The 23468-nt window shown below is 44.3% G+C and overlaps 2 protein-coding genes across 11 annotated transcripts in view; one reads left to right on the plus strand and one right to left on the minus strand.

Annotated features, from left to right (window-relative positions):
- On the plus strand, positions 1 to 13828 carry TARDBP (TAR DNA binding protein). 10 transcript variants are annotated; one of them, XR_014807054.1, is made up of 9 exons: positions 1 to 90; positions 1082 to 1333; positions 3983 to 4146; positions 4368 to 4508; positions 6226 to 6396; positions 6777 to 7986; positions 8722 to 9007; positions 9780 to 9877; positions 13428 to 13828. XR_014807054.1 is itself a non-coding variant. In XM_021095332.2 (6 exons), the coding sequence occupies exons 2-6, from the start codon at positions 1096 to 1098 to the stop codon at positions 7305 to 7307; spliced, it is 1245 nt and encodes a 414-aa protein (XP_020950991.1). In that variant the 5' UTR covers positions 1 to 90; positions 1082 to 1095; the 3' UTR covers positions 7308 to 10162. The 10 variants fall into 10 exon arrangements, 1 of the variants encoding a protein (XP_020950991.1); XR_002344896.2 differs by having other exon boundaries at positions 13479 to 13828; XR_014807053.1 differs by having other exon boundaries at positions 8722 to 9877; positions 13479 to 13828.
- Positions 10758 to 23468, minus strand: part of MASP2 (MBL associated serine protease 2) — a gene marked incomplete at its 5' end in the record, with an annotated part of 18393 nt that continues 5682 nt past the window's right edge. Inside the window, 5 exon segments of the mRNA NM_001163648.1 lie at positions 10758 to 12279; positions 13476 to 13550; positions 14050 to 14181; positions 17027 to 17105; positions 19338 to 19456. Of these exon segments, the coding sequence (NP_001157120.1) occupies positions 11516 to 12279; positions 13476 to 13550; positions 14050 to 14181; positions 17027 to 17105; positions 19338 to 19456 (1169 nt within the window).

The following is a 23468-nucleotide window of genomic DNA, read 5'->3' on the forward strand; positions in this document are numbered from 1 at the left end:
ATTTTGTGGGAGCGAAGTGGTCGCTGGGCTGCTCTTGGATTCCTCGCTGTTTCGGTTTCCCTGTCGGGCTTCCTAGCAGCGGCCTAGCAGGTGAGTGGCAGACGCTTCTCACTGGGACGCCCTGTGTGCCTCCGCCCTATAGTGGGTCAGCCTAAGCGGACGCGGCGGCTTCGGCCCCCGTCCCGGGAAGGGAGCCGTGGGGCCGGGCCCGCCTCGATCCTGGCGGAGCGGACTCGCGCGGGAGCGACGTTAGGGGTCTGGCGCAGGGTGGCAGCCGGCGCCGAAGCAGGGGCGCTGGGCCCGCAGAGCCGAGCCGCCGGAGGCAGAGGTTTGGCCTGGCTTCCCGGCCCGGGCCCTGCTTTGTGCCTTCGTGCTTTGCACTCGGGAGGACAACGTCTAGGCCTGATGCTCCGGCGGTCCCACCCCGGGCCACGCTTAAAAACTCCTCCCTCAGCCGTCACGCACGGGCTTCTGGGAGGTGGCGGCCCGTGTCGCCGAGGACCTGTCGCCGCCGTCCTTAGGGCTCAAGTTGGGAGAGCCGTCGGAAGTTCGCACATTTGACAGGGAGGAACTTTTCCCCTGCTCTCTGCCCCTGGCTCGTCGCTCCTGTTCAGTCCTCAAGTTTCGGCTCCTGCATCGCTTTCTCAGGAGACTCTACTTTGACAACGCGTGTCCCTGCCCAGTCTCACCCCAGCCCCCGAGGTTCGTTCTTTCTGTCGGGTAGCATATATCCCGATTGTAATTAGGTAATTACTTGTTTGCTGTTTTTCTCTTGCTTCCTCTCTCCCCTTTGCACCCAGCCTGCCACCTGGGACTGTGGCTTCAGAGTTAATAGTTGTAACCCCCGATGCATAGTAGGCACTTGTCGAATCCTCAGTGATGGAACTAGCAAGGCATTTCACCCCCTTGTTTTCACCTCCCCATTTTGGGGCGATAACCAACAGGTGTAAGAAGCCCAGCACCGAGAGTTTTTCTGCAAGTCGTAGAACAATGACCTGGCAGGGGTATTAATCAGCTGATGGAAAGAGACAGTTACCATGATACACGTGTTGGTCATTCGTCTTTCTCTTTTCCTTTTAAGAAAAACAAGAAAAGATGTCTGAATATATTCGGGTAACCGAAGATGAGAATGACGAGCCCATTGAAATACCATCAGAAGACGATGGGACAGTGTTGCTGTCCACGGTTACAGCCCAGTTTCCAGGGGCGTGTGGGCTGCGCTACAGGAATCCAGTGTCCCAGTGTATGAGAGGTGTCCGCCTGGTAGAAGGAATTCTGCATGCCCCTGATGCTGGCTGGGGCAATCTGGTATATGTTGTCAACTATCCCAAAGGTTTGTTGCCGTTTGGTTTTGCAGTGATTCTGAAGTACAGGTTTAAACTATTTGAACTGAGGTTGCCTGTTGCCAAATTTAAGGAATTATTAAGACTTGCTTTGCAGTTGTTATCAGTCTATTGTTGTAAATAGATTCTTCTGAAGTGCCCCCAGACTTTGGTTTCGTTTTTGTCCTTGCAGGCTTACATCATTCATTCAGCTAATCATTTTTTTTCCCCCTTAAACGAATATCAATTGAAGTAGCCCAGATTTTGAATTAGTGCTGTCTTTCGTTCTCATCTTATTTTCACTGTCTCTTATCAGTGATGTTCAGGTTAAGGATCTTGCCTTGTCACTGAAGCGGCTTGGGCCACTGCTGTGGCGCAGGTTCAATCCCTGGCCCGGGAACTTCCACATGCTCCAGGCACGGCCAAAAAAAAAAAAAAGCAGCAGCAGCATGAAGATATATGACGATTTAGATTTAGAAGTGTGGCATGAAAATAAGTACATTTTAGCAGTAGGAATGTGCTAGTTGATATATATGTGTGTTTTATTATAACTTAGTATTGCAACAAAGTCCTCTTATTTGGTTAGAAATTAAGACCAAGTCAAATTTTTTTTTTAATTTTTTTTTCTTTTTGTCTTTTTGGACTGCACCCAAGGCATATGGAGGTTCCCAGGCTAGGGTTTGATTCAGAGCTGTGGCCACCAGCCTACACCACAGCCACAGCAATGCTAGATCTGTGACCTGCACCACAGCTCAGTGCAAACGCCAGATCCTAAACCCACTGACTGAGGCCAGGGGTCGAATCTGCATCCTCATGGATCCTAGTCAGATTTTTGTTTCCACTGAGCCGTGACGGGAACTCCAGGAAGTTTTTTTGTGTGTGCGTTTTGTCTTTTTAGGGCCATACCGCAGCATGTGGAGGTTCCCAGGCTAGGGGTCCAACCCAAGCTACAGCTGTTGGCCTATGCCATAGCCACAGCAACTCGGGATCCGGGCCTTGTCTGCAACCTACACCACAGCTCATGGCAATGCCGGATTCTTAGCCCACTTAGCAAGGCCAGGGATTGAACCCAAAATCTCATGGTTCCTAGATGGATGCATTTCCACTGCACCACAATGGGAACTCTGAAATTTTTTATATATTAAGAAAAATTTTAATAGCACCAGCTTCAGCGGGGGGTAGAATGTAATTTCTTGATCTGTTGGCTGCAGATTAATATTCACCTAAGTTTAAAATTTAGACAGTGATGTGTCAGTGTAGATTCACTAGCTGAAACAAATGTACCAACCACCCTGGTAGGAAATACTGATAATGGAGTGGGCTATGCGTTGTGTACCAGGGGTATGTGGGAAGTCTATACCTTCCTTAATTTTGCTGTGAACTTAATACTGCTACAAAAGTGTCTTTTTGTCTAAATGTCATCTAGTTCCTCTCTTCCTTTCCAAATTTTGGCCTTTTAAAATAACCTAAGGTTTTTCTTTTTATTACAAAATTAACACAAATTCATTGTTGAAAGTTTAGAAACAAAACAAGGAAAATTCGGAGTTCCCGTCATGGCCCCCTGGTTAACAAATTGGGCTAGGAACGGATCCCTGGCCTTGCTCAGTGGGTTAAGGATCCGGCATTGCCATGAGCTATGGTGTAGGTCGAAGACACGCCTCAGATCCTGAGTTGCCGTGGCTGTGGTGTAGGTTGTCTGCTACAGCTCCTATTAGACCCCTAGCCTGGACCCTCCATATGTCGTGGGTACAGCTCCAGAAAAAGACCAAAAGAAAAAAAAAAAAAAAAAGGAGAATTGAAATCACCCTTAAATCCGCAAGCTAGAGATAAAAGTTGCTAATTTTTTTGGTAGATAGACTTCAAGTTATAGGTATTAAAATAATTAAGCAAGTATATTTAACAGATACACTGTTATTCACCTGTTTTTTCCCTTCCTTAATGTTTTTTGGGGGGTTTTGTTGGTTTTTGCTTTTTAGGGCTACACCTGCAGTGTATGGAAGTTTCCAGGGTAGGGGTCCAATCGGAACTGCAGCTGCTAGCCAACACCATAGCCATAGCAACGCGGGGTCCAAGCTGTGTCTGCCACCTACACCACAGCTCAGGGCAATGCCGGGATTGAACACGCATCCTCATGAATACCAGTCAGGTTCATAACCCACTGAGCCCCTTAATGTATTATTTAAAGCAGGAACTCCCCTTAATGTATTATTTAAAGTCAAGTGAAGTAACTGGTTGGTGGGGGTGGCTGGGAGGCTGTGCCCAAGGCACACGAAAGGTCCTCGGCCAGATAACAGACTCACTTGTGCCACAGCAGCGACCCAAGCCGCTAGAGTAGCAAAGCCAGATCCTAAACCCACTGCACCACAAGAGAACTAAAGTGAAGTAACTTTTGACACACCTTTTGAGAGGGAAGAACATACAGTCGTAGTCTTAAGCTATTATAAAAGCAGAGGAAGGAATCCCTGGACTTGTTCCAGAAGAGCATCTCAGCCACTTACTCAATCCCTTATTGTGTCTTGGAGAGCAAACATCACAGCCTAAAGTTTCCAGTGTCTTGTGCTCTAGAATGTTTTTGCTTTTCGTTTTCTAGGTGAAGGAAGTAATGTGTTTTAAGAAGGGTTAAATGAAAGTTCTAAAAGGTTTCTGCTGGTTTTGTTTAGATAACAAAAGAAAAATGGATGAAACAGATGCCTCATCAGCAGTGAAAGTGAAAAGAGCAGTCCAGAAAACATCTGATTTAATAGTGTTGGGTCTCCCATGGAAGACGACTGAACAGGATCTAAAAGAATATTTTAGCACCTTTGGAGAGGTTCTTATGGTTCAGGTAAACTTTGGTTTCATTTAAGAGTTTTTCATTTTCAGTAAATGAGCACAGAGGATTCTTATTGTTTTAGTGACACTGCTCTTTTTTATGTTCACTAGGGTATTATTAATATTTGTTGTATGTATATATAAGGAGTGATGAAGTTACAGTATTTTTATGCATGTACTCTAGTTTGGTTATGTGTTATGTGTGGTTTTAGTAAATTTAAATGATTTTTCTAGGTCAAGAAAGATATTAAAACTGGTCATTCAAAAGGATTTGGCTTTGTTCGTTTTACGGAATATGAAACCCAGGTTAAAGTAATGTCACAGCGACATATGATAGATGGACGATGGTGTGACTGTAAACTTCCAAATTCTAAGGTACTTTCCTCTTTTTCTCTCTGCTTTGGCCTTTTTTTTCTGACAAACTTCCTTAGAAGACACTGTAAAATAAACCATTACAGTAGGAAAGTGTAGTAGCAGCGTGTGTCCTTAAAATCTTTTGCTTTGGACCTTAATGCATGCTGAATATTTTATATGTTTGCAGTACTTAGTTTTTTGTGGTTTTTTTTCGTCTTTTTGCTATTTCTTGGGCCGCTCCCTCGGCATATGGAGGTTCCCAGGCTAGGGGTCCAATAGGAGCTATAGCCACCGGCCTACGCCAGAGCCACAGCAACGCGGGATCCGAGCCACGTCTGCAACCTACACCACAGCTCACGGCAACTCTGGATCGTTAACCCACTGAGCAAGGGCAGGGAGCGAACCCGCAACCTCATGGTTCCTAGTCGGATTCGTTAACCACTGCGCCACGATGGGAACTCCTGCAGTACTTAGTTTATTACCCCTCCAAACAAAAACCTTGTTTATTCTTCCTTTTTTTTTTTTTTTTGCTTTTTTTTTAGGGCCGCACCCAAGGCACATGAAGTTCCCAGGCTAGAGGTCAAATCAGAGCTACAGCTGCTGGCCTACAATCTACACCACAGCTCACAGCAATGCCAGATCCTTAACCCACTGAGAGAGACCAGGGATCGAACTCACAACCTCATGGTTACTAGTTGGATTCATTAGCACCTGAACTGAGAAGGGAACGCCTCTCTTGTTACATTTTAATGAGTTAACAATTTCTTACATCCTTAACACAGTAAAACATGAAGACCATTAGATGATGGAGGATGATGTGTACAGAAGGATATATATATATATAACTGGTTTTCTATACAACAGAAATTGACAACATTGTAAATCAACTATAATTTTAAAAAGTTTTTTTTTAATGAAGACAATTAGGAGTTCCTGTCGTGACGCAGTGGTTAACGAATCTGACTAGGAACCATGAGGTTGCAGATTCGATCCCTGGCCTTGCTCAGTGGGTTAAGGATTCTGCGTTACTGTGGCTCTGGTGTAGGCCGGTGGCTACAGCTCCGATTAGACCCCTAGCCTGAGAATCTCCATATACCATGGGAGCAGCTCTAAAAAAGGCAAAAAGAAAAAAAGAAAAAACAAAACAAAAAGAAGACAATTAGAATACATTAATCTTGTTGTCAAAGACTAACCTGTCCAAGCAAGCAAGACTGGCTTATTTGGAACATTATCATCTTTGGCAAGACATTCTCAGTCATTGACTTTCCTTAATCCAAATATACTGCATCGGAGTTCCCGTCGTGGTGCAGTGGAAATGAATCCAGCTAGGAACCATGAGGTTGCTGGTTTGATCCCTGGCCTCGCTCAGTGGGTTAAGGATTCGGCGTTGCAGTAGCTGTGGTGTAGGTTGCAGACACGGCTCCTATCCTGCTTTGCTGTGGCTCTGGCGTGGGCAGGCAACAACAGCTCTGATTAGACCCCTAGCCTGGGAACCTCCATACACCTCTGGTGCGGCCCTAAAAAGGACAAATGACAAAAAAAAACTTGCATCAACTTCAAGGTTTAGATTTTATTCTCCACTGAAGTCTTAAAAGTGCTAACGCAAAAAAAAAAAGACTATCTACTTTTTAATGACTCATCTAATATAAAAGCAATAGGTTTTGTAACATTCTCTAACATGATTTTTCGTTGCTCATAAAATGTTTGTGATGGTTTTTCTTCCTTCCACTTTGACCAGCAAAGCCCAGATGAGCCTTTGAGAAGCAGAAAGGTGTTTGTTGGGCGCTGTACAGAGGACATGACTGCTGATGAGCTGCAGCAGTTCTTTTGCCAGTACGGAGAAGTGGTAGATGTCTTCATTCCCAAACCATTCAGGGCTTTTGCCTTTGTTACATTTGCAGATGATCAGGTATTTTTCTCTTCCTAATTTTGTCTCAGCTAATTAGGTAATTTCTGTTGAACCTTTTGCCCTTCCATATCAGCTAAGCTCTCCGACCTTATAAGCTGTGGTGTATCGGGGCCTAGATATTTGTGGTAAACTCCTTAGGTTATTTTTTTAGTATGCAACATTTAAGTGGACGTGTTAAATATCCTTTGAAAATGAACTAAAATCCCTGTTTCTGTTACTAAAGTGAAAGGCTATTTTATGGGTTTAAATGAAATGTGTTCATTGCTTATTTTTCCTCTAGATAGAGGCTTGTAGATAGTGGCCTGAAATCTAAGTTTTATCACTATTTTGATGTATGAGTCAATGGTTTAATCTTTATTTACATCCCTTATTTCTTATAGGTCGCCCAGTCTCTTTGTGGAGAGGACTTGATCATTAAAGGAATCAGCGTACATATATCCAATGCTGAACCTAAACACAATAGCAATAGACAGTTAGAAAGAAGTGGAAGATTTGGTGGTAATCCAGGTGGCTTTGGGAATCAGGGTGGCTTTGGTAACAGTAGAGGGGGTGGAGCTGGTTTGGGGAACAATCAAGGTAGTAACATGGGTGGAGGGATGAACTTTGGTGCTTTCAGCATCAATCCAGCGATGATGGCTGCAGCCCAGGCGGCTCTGCAGAGCAGCTGGGGTATGATGGGCATGTTAGCCAGTCAGCAGAACCAGTCAGGCCCATCGGGTAATAACCAAAGCCAAGGCAACATGCAAAGAGAGCCAAACCAGGCCTTTGGTTCTGGAAATAACTCGTATAGTGGTTCTAATTCAGGGGCAGCGATTGGTTGGGGATCAGCATCAAATGCAGGGTCAGGCAGTGGTTTTAATGGAGGCTTTGGCTCAAGCATGGATTCCAAATCTTCGGGCTGGGGAATGTAGACGTTGGGTTATGGTTGGTTGGTATAGACTGGTGGGAATTCAAATTTTTCTAAACTCATGGTAAGTATATTGTAAAATACATATGTACTAAGAATTTTCAAAATTGGTTTGTTCGGTGTGGAGTATATTCAGCAGTATTTTTGACATTTTTCTTTAGAAAAAGGAAGAGCTAAAGGAATTTTATAAGTTTTGTTACATAAAGGGTTGAAATATTGAGTGTTTGAAAGTGAACTGCTGTTTGCCTGATTGGTAAACCAACACACTACAATTGATATCAAAAGGTTTCTCCTGTAATATTTTATCCCTGGACTTGTCAAGTGAATTCTTTGCATGTTCAAAATGGAAACCATTGATTAGAACTACATTCTTTTCTCCTTGTTTTAATTTGAACCCCACCATATGGATTTTTCCCTTAGGAAAATCTCCTTTTTGGAGATCATGGTGTCACAGTGTTCTTTCGTTTTCGTTTTTGTTTTTTTAACACTTGTCTCCCTTCATATACAAAAGTACAATATGAAGCCTTCATTTAATCTCTGCAGTTCATCTCATTTCAAATGTTTATGGAAGAAGCACTTCATTGAAAGTAGTGCTGTAAATACTCTGCCATAGGAATACTTCTGTCTACATGCTTTCTCATTCAAGAATTCGTCATCACGCTGCACAGGCTGCGTCTTTGACGGTGGGTGTCCCATTTTTATCCGCTACTCTTTATTTCATGGAGTCGTATCAACGCTATGAACGCAAGGCTGTGATAATGGAACCAGAAGGCTGTTTGAACTTTTGAAACCTTGTGTGGGATTGATGGTGGTGCCGAGGCATGAAAGGCTAGTATGAGCGAGAAAAGGAGAGAGCGCGTGCAGAGACTTGGTGGTGCATAATGGATATTTTTTAACTTGGCGAGATGTGTCTCTCAATCCTGTGGCTTTGGTGAGAGAGTGTGCAGAGAGCAATGATAGCAAATAATGTACGAATGTTTTTTACATTCAAAGGACATCCACGTCTGTTGGAAGACTTTTAAGTGAGTTTTGTTCTTAGATAACCCACGTTAGCTGAATGTGTTAAGTGAAACGATACTTGTATTTCCCTGCCCCTTTGTCAACTGCTGTGAATGCTGTATGGTGTGTGTTCTCTTCTGTTACTGATCTGTAAGTGTGGTCACGTGAACTGAAGCTGATGGGTTGACAACATGGACTGAGCTTGTGGTGTGCTTTGCAGGAGTACTTGGAAGCAGAGTTCACCAGTGAGCTCGGGGTGTCTCACAGAAGGGTGGAAGTTCTAATGTCTGTTAGCTACTCATAAGAATGCTGTTTGCTGCAGTTCTGTGTCCTGTGCTTGGATGCTTTTTATAAGAGTTGTCACTGTTGGAAATTCTTAAATAAAACTGATTTAAATAATATGTGTCTTTGTTTTGCAGCCCTGAATGCAAAGAATTCATAGCAGTTAATTCCCCTTTTTTGACCCTTTTGAGATGGAACTTTCATAAAGTTTCTTGGCAATAGTTTATTTTGCTTCAAATAAACTTATTTGAAATATTGTCTCAAGTCAAATGGATTCATCACCTGTCATGCATTGACACCTGATACCCAGACTTAATTGCTATTTGTTCTTGCATTGTCCAAAGTGAAAAGTTTTTGTTTTTGTTTTTGTTTTTTATTTTTAAATCTAGTTTTTAATAAGTCTGGGTGACCGCACCTAAAATGGTAAGCAGTACCCTCCAGCTTTTTCTTAGTGCCTCTGTGCATTTGGGTGATGTTCTATTTACATGGCCTGTATAAATCTCCATTGGGAAATCATGCCTTCTAAAAATATTCTTATATGGAGGAGTGGGCAAAACAATGCTAATTATTTCTAAATGCTTTGTAGCAAAGCCTATCAATTGCAGTGAAGGGAATATCAGAGCCTTTGTAGTTGGGGATTTGAAAAGTGGAATTAATTGCAATAGGGATAAAGTAGAAGAAACCACAAATTATCTTGTGCCTGAAATCCATTAAGAAGCCTGGTAGCTTTAAGAACGAGCAGGGTGGGTTGTCTGTGGAAGTGTTCAATGGAATGGGTTTTGTCTTCCAAAGGTGGGGAAATAGAGTAATGTTGAATAAAATCGCTTACAAAACTCAGATTAGACTCTCACGATGCATTGTTAAGTATGTAAAAGCAATAATATATTAATTCTCCATTGTACTTTTTATGTAACTACTGTGAGAGTTGAGCTCATTTTCTAATGGAAGAATGTTGAACAGTTTTTGTGTTGATAGTTTACCTAATGCCCTTGTCTAATTAGATTATGATAAATAGGTTTTTTGTTTTACAAGTTACGTGCTTTAAATTTTTATAAATGAACTTGTCCTTTAAACTTGTGGTCGCCACATTGTTTAGTCAGTTTCCTCTGTAACAGGATCTTACGTTGTTTTATTTTTTTCTGCATCTAAATTGCATGATTTCCAAACCCTGTACCATCTGAATTTTGCATTTTAGCACTTGCACTATTACTCAGCAGCAGTAACATGGTAACACTTAAATGGTATTCGGGGACCTCCAAAGACTAAACTGACACGCCTTCAAGGAGCCCAGGGGTAAGTTAACTTTGTCAATGGCATGGTTTTAATTCTTTATTTACACTTGTATAAATCTAGTTAACAGTCTTGGAAGGCTTTCAGTGTTGAGTAGCCTTCTATTAACATGTTTATGGTACTACATGGCTATGGGTATTTAATCCCCCCCCCCCAAAAAAAAATTGAAGTTTAGAAGTAAACTATTTGGCAAAGATTTGTTTTTAAAGTCTACTTGGTCATCTAAATGCATTCATTCTAAAAAAAATTTTTTGAACCAGTTGAATAAAAATTTTTGTTGCTACCACAGTTTAGTGTCTGGAGTCTTACTGGAAAAACGCAATTTCTTTTTTTTATGTGACAAGATGCTGGAAAATTACCTTTTAAAAATGAGTCTGAAAAAATTGCACTTTAGCAATTCCCTGGTGGCACAGCTGGTTGAGGATCTGGCATAGTCACTGCTGTGGCTGTGGCACAGTTTCAGTCTCTGGCCCCAGGAACTTCCACGTGCCATGGATGCGGCAAAAAAAAAAAATGCAATTAATATGCACAGGAAGTTAGAACTCAAAATTTTTACATACAATGGTTAATCTGGCTAGAATGAAAAACTTTGTTAAATGTTAGCCATTAAAACTTTTGAGAGAGGAGTGGACAACTAGAATGAGAGGTTTTTAAGGTTAAATCAGAGCTTAAATATTCTTAGGAAAAAACATGTTAAGTACTACTTAGAATTCAGAAGATGTATGTGATAATTAGAATAATTTCTTGTTGAATACTAGCTAAGTCTTTTGATTGTATACGTGAGTTCTATACTCTGCTGTTGTATGCTCTGTGATCTATTAAGTGCGCCCAGCTATTTAATTTAGGTCATGGTAAGAAGGAAAAAAACCACTACAGATTTCTAATACTTTTCATGTTGTATTTCATCTTATGGAAATGCCACATTTGATTGAATTGTCGCCTGAATTTGTACATTAGGTTATTTCCAAGTGCTAGGAACATCCTCACTAAATTTAAAACTTAGCATTGGAATTACCAGTTCAAAGATGATGAATGCTTTTAAGACTTCTGAAATATATTGCCAGGTTGTTCTTCAGAGAAAATTCATGTTGTCTTCAACAGTGTGAAATAGAGCTGTTCCATGTTCTTTTTTGTCTGCTAGTTTGATACGTGAAAAATTACAGTATTGATTTTAACGTAGAAATCAGTCCATACCCAGCCTAGGCTAAAGTATCCAATTTATCTAACCTCAAAAAACCATGATTCAGGATAGTTCCTGAACCAGTACTGCTGTGATATGTAACCTCTCAGAGGTCACTAAATCCAAAAAACAGAATAATAGTTAATATGAACAGGCAGTTTACAGAAAGGCACAAGGACAAAAAGACACTGGACTTTGTAAGTAAATACACATTTAACCAATGAGCTGCTATTGGGTTGGTAAAGGTGAATATCACCTCACTGGTTTAGGTCCCCTTAAATCAAAGAATAAGCGGTGAAAACCCAGCAAGTTGGAGAAGTACCTGAAAGGCAATCTCGCCTATACTTTGGTTTGGTTTTGGAGTGGAATGGCAGCTGTCATGTTAATGTTTTTCAGGTCAGTTTGCTGCTAAGGTCTTTAAAGATGATTTTTTAAAACAAGGGATCATTTGTTGATTGGATTTAAACATTATTAATTATGTTGTTGATCCAAGGAATATAGTTAATGACTTTTGTGTAGACCCCATATTGACCTGCTTCCCCACAATTAGTGGAACTCCAGGACACTATTCCTCCCACAAACCACTTCTGTGTCTCATCATCTAGAAACACTAATGCTCCCCCACTGTCGCCTTTACAGCTGTCCTTGCCCCCACTTTCTAAACCAGCACAGAGCATGTTATCAGTTACCCGCACCCCTGGATCGGACTTCTTTTCAAAGGCAGCAACACATTTCTGGTGGTCAACAATGGGCAGGTCAGCAGACATTAGATTTCTGGCAAGAAAACCCCTTTGGGTTAATCCCCATCCAGATGCAGTCCCAATGTCATTTGTCCTCATGAAGGATTCGGCTTCTTTTCTTGGCAAACAGATAGGCATGACGTTGCTATTGATAACAACTTTGTCCTTCAATTTAATCAGTGCTATGTCGTTATCATACCCAGCATTGTGAGTATAACCTTCATGTATAAAAATGGCCTCAGCCCAGGCCTGTGTATAATGAGGTGACAGTCTCTTCAAGACACCCAACCTAATGTCTAGGGAGGAGGCATCTTCTTTTTGTTTATATACAGCATGAGCAGCTGTTAGGATCCAGTCGTCAGATACAAGTGCACCTGCTGCCATAGTTTCACCAAATAGCAGGACTTGCCAGGGAAAATCCCCAAGCTTTGCTTTTTGTCCTCCGTATATACGACCTTCTGTAGTACGGGTTGATAGTCCACAAACTGGGGGAAGAAGCAGATGTATAGAGCCTTTATAGATGTATAGCGCCTTTTTCTCCAGTTACTACCACTTTGGGGTTGTGTGTATTTACTGTCAGCTAAAAATTGTATCACATGAGTCGTCCACCTATACATACAGGCAAGTGAGGCTGCTTAAAACTGTTTAAAGACCCTATAAAAACATTTGCTATTTCTTAGCTCCTCAGAAAATGAGGTGTGTGAAAATTAACTTTTATAAACTAATTTGTTTTGCTAAAATAATTTGGTCTCACAATTGGGTAAATTATTTTAATAGGGCAAACAGAAACTGTCTGAGCTGATGTGCATAGGAAGTAAAAGGAAATGACTTTTTCATTGCTGCTTTTTCCTGCTTGTAAAATTGGGGGTATTTACCATATATATAGTTCTGGGACGGCAGAAACTAAGGTCATTGTCACAAGATTTGCAATATTACTTTCGCCTTTGAACATTTAAATGTTTTAAAAATTACAGTGTTGCAGTTGTAGCCAGGAACCTTCAGGTTCAGAAATTATTTTCTGTCCAGTTGATTGTTCCAAACACTAGAATTTACTATATATGTTGCTAAGTATACTCATTAATGTTTTCTGTTGTGGCAGAATAAAACTTAGACATGATAAGCTAAGATAGAGTTTAAAAAAAAAAAACTAAGCCAAGTAACACAGGGGTAGGGAATATATTACTGCCTTTCTGATTTTTAATCACTAACTATATTTTTAACAGCCAGTTCTGGTAAAACATTTTTTTAAGTACTATTAAAGGCAAATTGCATTAATGTTTAAAAACTAGAAGTCATTGAAAACAGTTGCTTAGGGAAATAATGAAGTTATTAGCTTTGGGTTTTAATAGCATTTTTATAGAGAAGAAAAGTAACAGAAGAACTCATGTTTATAAGCGTATAAATGGTTCAAGATAATTTTAAAAATCATTTAATTTTTTATGCTTGCCTAGTTGTAGGGTCAAAAGTAATCTCATGACTGATGTAGTCAGCACCTCACAGCCTCTCCATATGGAAAGGGGATAATGAGAACATGTTATTTGGAAATAAGAAGTTGGTCTAAGAGCCAGGTGCCAGCATTAGGTTTCTGCCTACACAGCTAAGCGCCTCTATCTACTTACTGTCTCCCACCCAGTCCTCCTCTCCGTCAGTTACCAACGCCTTGTATAAATGTGTCCATTACCAGGCTCACAGACGGGGAGTGATTTGTCTCCTTTGGACCTCATCCAGAATCCATCAGCCTCACACACATATTTACCTGCAAATCATTGAAAAAGCAAAGATGTTTAACTGCATGTGAGAGGTGGTTGTCATCTGCTTGAAAACCCCCTTGAAAAATGTTGATTCTTGAGCATCCGTGGGAAATAGAGGTGTCTGAATAACCATTTTACATGATTTCCTAAGTAGGAGGTCTCTGCATTACCATGTTTGCTTGCAAAGTGGAAACCTTTTAGATGTGTAACTTGAATATGTATCAAGATCTCAAGTGCTTAATGATAAGGTTTTGACTTGTTAAATTAAACCATTTGGAATATATTGTGTGTTTGTAGTAGTCATTTACTAGATAAGATCTGTTTTCAGGTTTTTGCAAATTGACATTAAAGTCACTTCAGCTATCATGTTTCATTTGGTGGGTGGGAGAAGTGCCTTTTAATCTTTTGTCTAGTCTTAGCCAAAAATGTTGGCTGAGGTTATTTTCAGATCATGAGGGCTTAGGTTCCGAACATCACCCACCCAGCTTTGAGCAGTTTGCTTACCATGGTCTATTCTCATTGTGTAGAACGCATTGCAGCGGTATCTCATCTCAGCTTTGTATGTGGTCACTTCAGGGGCTGTGATGTACTCCACTTGGCCATTCTGGAGATCGTCAGGGGGGCCACAGTCAACAACTAAGAATATGGAAGAGGGAAAAGGCAGTACTTTGAAGACTAACATTACAAAGGAGGAGAGTGGAGTCCCCTTGTGGCTCTGGTTACTCCAGTGCCAGGGGGTTGATCCGTGGCCCTCGGGCCTGGCCAGGAGAGGAAAAAGAAATTCTGGAGATGGGTGGTTGTGCCGCGCGGTGCTGAGGTTTTTTTAACTTGAAGTCATGTCCATTTTTCTTTGTCATGTGGATGTCATTCATTTCATCTCTGAAAATGGAGAGAATCGCCATAGTGTGGCTATTCTTTCTTTTTAGGGCCACACTCACGGCACATGGAGGCTCCCAGGCTAGGGGTCAAATCGAGCTACAGCTGCTCATCTACACCACAGCCACGGCAACACCAGATCAGAGCCACGCCGGATCCTTAACCCACCTTAGTGTGACTTCAGAGCATCTCACAACTCTTCCTAAGTACATGGCACGACTGCGGTGAAGGCTCTAGGCAAGGAGTGGCACGTTCCTTCCCTAAAGGCAGGGCACTTGAAACCACTTGGATGTCTTCAGCACTCTCCCATGTAAACCGTGGCTGTCATTTCCCGACTGCCCACTCGTTCAGCAAAACACATCAACAAGACGAAAGAAAACACAGCTTACACATGCCTGTACAGATCCAGCATTGCCACTCCTGTGGCTCAGTTCACTGCTTTGGTGCAGGTTTGATCCCTGCCCCAGGAACTTAGGTATACTGTGAGCTCAGCCCCAATTTTTTTTTTTTTTTTTTTTTTTTTTTTTTTTTTTTTTTTTTGTCTTTTGTCTTTTTGTCTTTTGTTGTTGTTGCTGCTATTTCTTGGGCCGCTCCCGCGGCATATGGAGGTTCCCAGGCTAGGGGTCTAATCGGAGCTGTAGACTCCGGCCTACGCCAGAGCCACAGCAACGCAGGATCCGAGCCGCATCTGCAACCTACACCACAGCTCACGGCAACGCCGGATCGTTAACCCACTGAGCAAGGGCAGGGACCGAACCCGCAACCTCATGGTTCCTAGTCGGATTCGTTAACCACTGCGCCACGACGTCAGCCCCAAATTTTAAGAAATGAATTAAATGCATTAGAAGACCTGGGAGTCCTGTCCACCCCCCCACCCCCCACCCCCACCTCTGGAGGCACACATGGCGGGTGGAATTTCCCCAGGCCAAGGAATGGAATCTGAGCCGCTGCTGTAGCAACACCAAATCCTTAATCAATTGCATTTCTTTTATATTTTCATTTTTTCTTCTTTTTACGGCTATACCTGTGGCATATTGAAGTTCCTGGGCTGGGGGTTGAATCAGAGCTACAGCTGCCAGCATTCACAGCAACAGCAGATCTACACCACAGCTCATGGCAACGCCAGATCCTTAACCCACTGAGTGAGGCCAGGGATCCTAACCCACATCCTCATGGGTTCTAGTCAGATTCTTAACCCAGTGAGCCACAATAGGAACTCCTGTTTTTTAAAGTGAAAGAATTGGTCGTCTCTTAGGAAATGAAAATTCCCCTAGGAGTTTTGTAGAAACCCTTACACAAAATATGTGGGAAAATATGTACAGTGTTAACTACAGCAGTGTATTTAATAGTAAACTGGAAAGTAGAAATTACACGCAATAAAAGCATAGGTCTTCTGGTGGAATACTATGCACTCATTAAAAAGGATGAACCGCTCTGTTAGTGCTGATGTGGAAAGATGCCCCAACAATATGAAGGGGAAAAGTACACTGCAATCAGATTCAGCATCCCATTTTGGTTAAAAAGTACAAAATAGTGAAATGTTAGTATAAATAGCATAGGAGATAACGTGAAGGAATGGACCCCAGTGTCTTAGAGATTGAGGCTTTCACTATATATTTTTGGAAATTTATATGGTTTTTCCAGTTAACGTATATCTCTTTTTTTTTGTTTGTTTTTGGTTTTGGTTTTTGCCATTTAAGGGCCACAACTGAGGCATGTGGAGGTTCCCAGGCTAGGGGTCTAATCGGAGCTATAGCCACCGGCTTATACCACAGCCACAGCAACTCGGGATCGGAGGCGTGACTTTGACCTACACCACAGCCACAGCAATGCCCGATCCTTAATCCACTAAGCAAGGCCAGGGATCGAACCCGCAACCTCATGGTTCCTAGTCGGATTTGTTTCCACTGTGCCATGATAGGAACTCCATACCTCACAATTTTAAAGATAAAAGCCTTTGAGTCATGGTTCACAGAATGGTAATAAGCGTCATCATCCCGGTTTAATGAACGTGTGTATCTGTATACGTGGGCACATGTGTACATACCACAATCACCCCATCCTACAAACAGCCTAAGACTGCTTCTATGTGTGAGGCAGGTACTGGGAGGGGTAGACACCAAACAACACAAGCACGACCGTGACGACCGTGCTCATCCTCTCATACAGTGGGATTATGAGTGTTACAATGTAACTTTCTCTATTTCCCATCTTGTGCATTTTATCCTTAGAAAAATAGATGTAAACATCATACTTTTTGGAGTTCCCGTCGTGGCGCATTGGAAGCGAATCCAACTAGGAACCATGAGGTTGCTGGTTCGATCCCTGGCCTCGCTCAGTGGGTTAAGGATCCGGTATTGCCGCAAGCTCTGGTGTAGATCTCAGATGTGGCTCAGATCTGGCATTGCTGTGGCTGTGCTGCTAGGGCAGCAGTTGCAGCTCTGATTTGACCCCTAGCCAGGGAACTTCCGTGTGTCGCAGCTGCAGCCTTAAAAAGAAAATAATTAATTAATTAAATCTAAAAAATAAATTTAAAAGACCAGGAGTAGCAATAGAAGCAGTAGGAGCAGACGCGGCTGTGGGCACTGTAGTCATGGGTACTCACTGCTGCACTCTGGCATGGGTTGGTCCCAAGATCCATCTTTCTGACACACTGTAGTGAATGATTTCAGGGGCAAATCACCCTAAAAAGGAATTGAGGAAATACTGTTAACTGTCTACATCATGAACCCACTCCCCAAGGCTCTGCTGCCACAGTAGTTCCTCTTTTAGTGTTTTAGAAGAGGCTTCCAAGGAGTTAATGCACACATGTGGCTGAACACACAGCCCAGCTGCCCTGACACGTGTTTACTTGTTGGTTAGGTCACCTATGTGTATATCTCATTTTTAAAAATGTATTGACACCTGCTGGGTAGCACCAGGAACTCTGTCTAGTCACTTACGATGGAACATGTGATGTGAGAAAAAAGAATGTATACATGTAAGTGTAACTGGGTCACCATGCTGTATAGTAGAAAAATATATATATAAATAAATGATTTTTTAAAAAGCAAAAAAATAAAAAAATAAAATAAAATGTATTGACATCTTAGGAATCAAATGTTGACCTCTGCAGCAATTTATATTTTCTGCTTTCCACTTCAAGAACACAATCAGATTCCTGCTGCTGTTCCACCATCTTTTCTTTACATAAAGTCCCATAGACTTATGGTAAACAGTTTGGGGACGGCCAGCCTGATCAGACATGGAGTGAATGTTATTAGATTTTTTCGAGTCTGTGGTTATTAGCTAGTGGAACATCATTCAAAATACTTCCAGAATTCCCATCATGTTGCAGTGGAAATGAATCCAACTAGGAACCATGAGGTTGTGGGCTCGATTCCTGGTCTCGTTCAGTGGGTTAAGGATTCGGCGTTGCCGGGAGCTGTGGTGTAAGTCATTGACACGGCTTGGATCTGGCCTTGCTGTGGCTGTGACGCAGGCCAGTGGCTACAGCTCTGATTCAACCCCTAGCCTGGGAACCTCCATATGCCGCGGGTGTGGCCCTAAAAAGAAAAATAAAAGAGACTGAATGGGTTTGCAGTCCAAGGACCTGTGGAAAGAGCCACCCAGAAGTCTGCAAGGTGACAAAAGCGTCTCACTTTTTTGTCTTGCCCCCTCCGCAGGACTGGATTGCATAGCTAGCTGTCATTTCAGTGTTATTACTTTTTACCACTGGGATTCAGTGACAATTTTGAAGAACATAAAGAGGACACGTTAATCTCTTACCTGTGCCCCTAAAGCAACACACTAAGCGTTTTTTGAAATTATCCTCCCTCTCCCTTAACAGTGGTCACTATTTATAACTTTGCAGAATATATTATTTCCAAGGGCTATTTATTTATTTTGTGGGCCCAGGAGTCGTTTTATGAAAAGGTCAATCGACCAGGAGGAGGAGTTTGATTTAATGCAAGGTGCTCTCACAGAGCACAGGAAACACCGATGCCAAACTCGTTTCAGCCACTTTCCCAAGGGCTGCTGTAATGGGTGACCAGAGAAGAGCTGATACTCATCTTAAATCACCAGCTTTTCCCCAAAAAAGATTTTTTCAAAAAGCGGAATTCCTGGAGTTCCTTGGTAGTCTAGCAGGTTAAAGATCCGGTGTGACTCCTGTGGCTCAGGTTCGATTCCTGGCTCAGAAACTTCCACACGCTGCAAGTGCAGCCAAAAAAAAAAAAAAAAAAAAAAGGCAGAATTCCTGGAGTTCCCATCATCGCTCAGCGGTTAACCAACCTGACTATCATCCATGAGGACTCGGGTTCAATCCCTGGCCTTGCTCAGTGGCTTAGGGATCCGGCAATGCTGTGAGCTGTGGTGTAGGTCACAGACTCGGCTTGGATCCCACGTTGCTATGGCTGTGATGTAGGCCGGCTGCAGTTCCAACTGGACCCCTAGCTTGGGAACCACCATCCATATGCCGCAGGTGCAGCCCTAAAAAGACAAAAAAAAAAAAATTTAAAAAGTAGAATTCCTAAGAATAAAAAATTCTCTATATGCGGTTGTCATTGTGGCTCAGCGGTAACGAACCCGACTGGGATCCATGATGACGCAGGTTTGATCCATGGCCTGCTCAGTGGGTTAAGGATCTGGTATTGCCACGAACTGTGGTGTATACAGGCAGTTACAGCTGCAATTCAACCCCTGGCCTGGGAACTTCTGTATGCCACAGGTGTGGTCCTAAAAAGACAAAAAATTCTCTACAGCCATCTCTTAGCGAAGGCATCATTTCTTTGAATTCTATTGTTTTAACGTAGGCAAAAACATGCTGACAACTGCTACCTTCCCATTTTCCTTTCACATATTTGCTGATAAAAATATGTATTCATTTAAAACCTGTCGTGATCATGGTGCACTTAGACAGTTCTTTGTTAACTCACTTGCAGGAGTTCATAGCCGGTCTCACAAAAGACGAAGAATCTGTCTTTGAGGATGTACTTGGCTTGCACAGGGGAGATATGGCCATTAGGTGGCGCCACTGGATCAGGGCAAGGCTGAGCTGCAGGAGGAAACCAGGCATGTGGGTTGGGCTGTAGTCCTAATAGCAGGCAAGTCTGAATTTAGTGATTAGAAGTTCTTGATTTAGAAATGAAACAACAACATGTAAAGAGAGCTTGTCACAAGTAGGGTAGAGTTCTTAAGATTTAAAAGTAAAGGCAAGATTAAACTCTCGGTTCGTTATTGCGCAAATTAGGACTTGTTGCCTGGCCTGGGCCTTGGTCAAAGTGATGGAAAGAAAGCCAGGTACTCGGTAAGAGAGCACGGCCACAGCCGAGGGGGTGTGTGCACCACGCCAGGAGCCTCACTCACAGTGCTGTAAACTGGGGGAGTGTAGCCGGGATGTGGGGGGGGGGACGAGGGTTTCAGCCAAGGAAAGCCTGTTTCCGAGTGGGGAAGCCGAGAGTGAGGAGGTTGCTTGCTCACCTTCAAGGGCTGGTGTGAGGACAGAATGTGAACACAGAGGAAAGTGCTTTGCTAAAAGGCACTTTGTTTTTTCTGGCTGTACCCCCCACAGCTGCCACCTAGGCCACCAGCTTGCACAATGCCAGGTCCTTAACCCACTGCTGCCGGGCCAGGGATCAAACCCACACCACCACAGAGACAATGCCAGATCCTTAACCTGCTAAGCCATAGTGGGAACTCCTAAAAGGCACTCGTTTTCTTCTCTCTCTCTCTCTTTTTTTTTTTTCCTGCAGCATATGGAAGCACCCTGGTTAGGGGTTAAATCCTACACCACAACTTGCAGCAAAGCCAGATCCCTAACCCACAGATTGAGGCCAGGGATCAAACCCACATCCTCACCGACACTATGGCGGGTTCTTAACCCACTGAGCCACAACAGGAACTCCTAAAAGGCACTTTCTTAGAGGGGTTTGGGGCTAACCCTCAGCCATCGGAGATCCAGTCCAGACGGGCACTCGGGAAGCCTTGAGCCTCCTCCCTGGTGAGCACGGGGCTCAGGACTGACTTCCACTTTGGCCCCCAAGTCCTGGCCTGTTGTCACCCTGAGGTCATCCATCCCCCAAGGCCACCACTCAGCACACACAGGTCATGTGCTGAGTCCCTAAAAAGACAAAAAATTGCTTCCTCCACAGGATCTGTGTGTCCTGGGCTGACTGCCTGCCCCCAGCAGCCTCAATGTCTCCCCACAAGGAACCCATCTCCAGGGACGCCCCAGGGGGCCCCCGCCAGGCCCTGCTTCCTTCACACACATCTCCAGGCTCTGTCCCCAGGCCCTTCCCGCACACCAGCCTGGCAAGCCTGCCTCCTCCCTCTGGCTCACACGGAAAGGAGCACTTCAGTTTTAGCAGTTTTCTTACTTGGGCCCCAGGAAAACGGAAGCCTTTCAAAATGAACAGGAGGCAAATGAAATGCTCCCAAGGTACTGGCCTCACCCTCTGACCCCGCACTCCCGACTTAATCTTCTCTAATCCAGCTTCCTCATTTTTACTTTATTTTTTGGTCTTTTTAGGGCCACACCCGGGGTACATGGCAGTTCCCAGGCTAGGAGTCGAATCAGAGCTGTAGCTGCCGGCCTCCACCACAGCCACAGCAACGCAGATCTGAGTTGCATCCACAACCTACACCACAGCTCCCGGCAACACCGAATCTTTAACCCACTGATCGAGGCCAGGGACCGAACCCGTGTCCTCATGGATGCCAGCCGGGTTCGTTCCTGCTGCGCCATGACGGGAACTGCTCCGATTTCCTCACTCTTGAAAGTACTCCCAGTGCCTCCTCCACGCACAAGCCGTGCTCCGGCTTTTCCTGCGTGAAGCCCCGAGGACCCACCTTCCTAAGCTGTTCATGGCATGGCTGGGACCTTAAGTCTCAGAAAAGTGATGTAAGAGGTTCTATGTCATGTGTTCAGGAAGGACACAAGCTGGGCAGCTGACCTGGCTCTGGCTCTGAGCCCAGCTCGGGGCCTTGGCTGTTCTGCTGTCTCTAGTCACTGCCTCCCCAGCTCAGTGACTCTGTCCTTCCAAAGATGACCTGAGAGACCCGTTGGCTGAGAGTGCGGAGAGGGACAGACATGGCTAGAGGTCGGTGCCGGGAAGGTGGGGTATGGAGCTTGTGACTAAGGAGGCAGCGCCAGTGGGGAGCCCTAGGCTGAGGGTTACTTGCCAGGGTTTGAGGGTCCGTCGTGAGGAAGAGGCGGAGGCAGCCCAGGAGGGCAGCGAGGAAAGCCCCAGCTCAGACGCCCCGTCCAGGCCTCCAGGTCCGGAGCCAGCGCATCACAGCCTCTACAGCTCCACGCCCAGAAAGGTGGAGCCTCTGGGCTTTGGCACATGCCCTTCCCTTGCGCTTAGGACACCCTTCCACCTTCCTCCAATACCTACTCATCCTTCAAATCCAGTCTCTAGCATTTTCCGTCCCAGGATATGTTCCTTAGCTTGTAGCCCCTGCCTGGGCCGGTCCCCCCTCTGGACTCTGGACTCTCACACGCCTGCTTGGCTGTGCTTGTCACAGGGCTGTGGTCACTTTGCTGTAGCCAGACTGAGGGCAGAGGCATGAAGTATTTGCCACACAGAGCCTGGGGTACGTCCGTAGGATGGAAGGATGGAAGGGTGGGAGGGGAGGGCGGCAGGATATGGCACTCCACTCCAAAATATGCCTCTTTGGCATAAGGATGATACTTGCCCCTCAGTATCTGCGGGGGACTGGTTCCAGGTGCCCCATGAATGCCCGAATCTGCAGATGCTCAAGTCCTTTATATAAAATCGCAGAGTGTCAGTTGTCTGTATCCGGGGAAGTGGGAGGCCAACTGTATTTTGAGCTATTTTGTGAAACAGCAGACGCCAGAGAAACTCTGAAAACAGTGTAAAAATTACCCTAAGGGTAATTTACATTTACATAGGAAATATCTGTTTGTAAGAGCGTCTCCAGCTCCGTACCAGGAGAAGGGTGACTACATCAGAAGAAACCCCTACAAGGAGAAGGCGGGGTCTTCAATCCACACAACAAACCTGACTCTTGTTCACCGCACTTTCCCGGCCACCCCCCACACCTGTCCCCGTTCTCTCTTTGGTCTTTAGCTAAAGATGGCATCGAGGACTGAGATCCAAGCCACCCCTGAGACATCGTCATTTCCCCTTGGGTTACCCCCATGTCCACATGAGACAGACGTGTTCATAAATTTCTGTTTGTTTTTCTGGTAAATCTGTCTTGTTCGCAGCCAAGAATTTGGGAGGGCAGAGGGAAACTTATTTTTTCCTCCTTTACAGATGGAAGGAGGGGTGGGTGGGTGGATGGATGGATGGAGGGGAGGGAGAGAGAAGGAGGGGTGGTTGGTTGGAGGGTGAGGGAGGGGGTGCATGCACAGATGGATGGCATTTGCCATAGGGCACCGCTGCCTCGCCATGAAACCCCGGACAGGACTGGGGTTCCTGGGCATAAGAGCCTTCGCGTCCCCCCGTTCTCGTGTTTAGGAAATAGGCCTCGTTTAACCTCCATGACCTTCCCTGAGTTGCAAAGGGCAGGATCAGACAGTGGCTAATCAGGGAAGGGAGGGATGCAGAGACCAGGGAGGGGCAGTGCAGCCTTGGGGCAGGGTCCTGGTTCCTGGACCTGTACGTTAACAATATCTGGAGAACTAAAACCCCAACAAAGGAAAGATACGAAGCATTCTTCATTCCAGAAAGAAGGACCACCAGAACCAGTGCCTGAGGCCACTAAACATCAACTTTGAAGTTACAAGCTTGCCTCTACCCTGATCCTTATCTGCGACGCTAGTGTGCGCTCCCAACTGTAAAGCCATTTCCTATTCTCTCCAGAAAGAGGGCATAGTCTTTACAGCATCAGCCTGCTGTGGCCTCTTCTGTGTGGTAAAGCAATAAAGCTTTTTCTTCCTCACCCAAAAGTGTCTCCACATTTCTCTTTGCCATCGGTGGACAGAGGCCGAGCAGCAACAACAGGCCACCCCACTCAAACCTGATCTGGGGGTTCCCGTTGTGGCTCATGGGTTAAGAACCTGACTAGTATCCTTGAGGGTGCAGGTTCAGTCCCTGGCC

Source organism: Sus scrofa, chromosome 6, assembly GCF_054392235.1.
Source record: "Sus scrofa isolate SSC_HxYL_T2T_F1_AM1 chromosome 6, Sscrofa_HxYL_maternal_Yorkshire_Landrace_v2.0, whole genome shotgun sequence".
In the NCBI taxonomy this organism is placed as follows: Eukaryota; Metazoa; Chordata; class Mammalia; order Artiodactyla; family Suidae; genus Sus; species Sus scrofa.

What these genes read in the sequence shown, in the direction of transcription:
- TARDBP (XM_021095332.2), top strand. Translation starts at nt 1,096, where the DNA reads ATGTCTGAATATATTCGGGTAACCGAAGATGAGAATGACGAGCCCATT. An exon ending in TGTTGTCAACTATCCCAAAG is followed by an intron (nt 1,334 to 3,982) that starts GTTTGTTGCCGT and finishes GGTTTTGTTTAG; the next exon opens with ATAACAAAAGAAAAATGGAT. An exon ending in GTAAACTTCCAAATTCTAAG is followed by an intron (nt 4,509 to 6,225) that starts GTACTTTCCTCT and finishes CACTTTGACCAG; the next exon opens with CAAAGCCCAGATGAGCCTTT.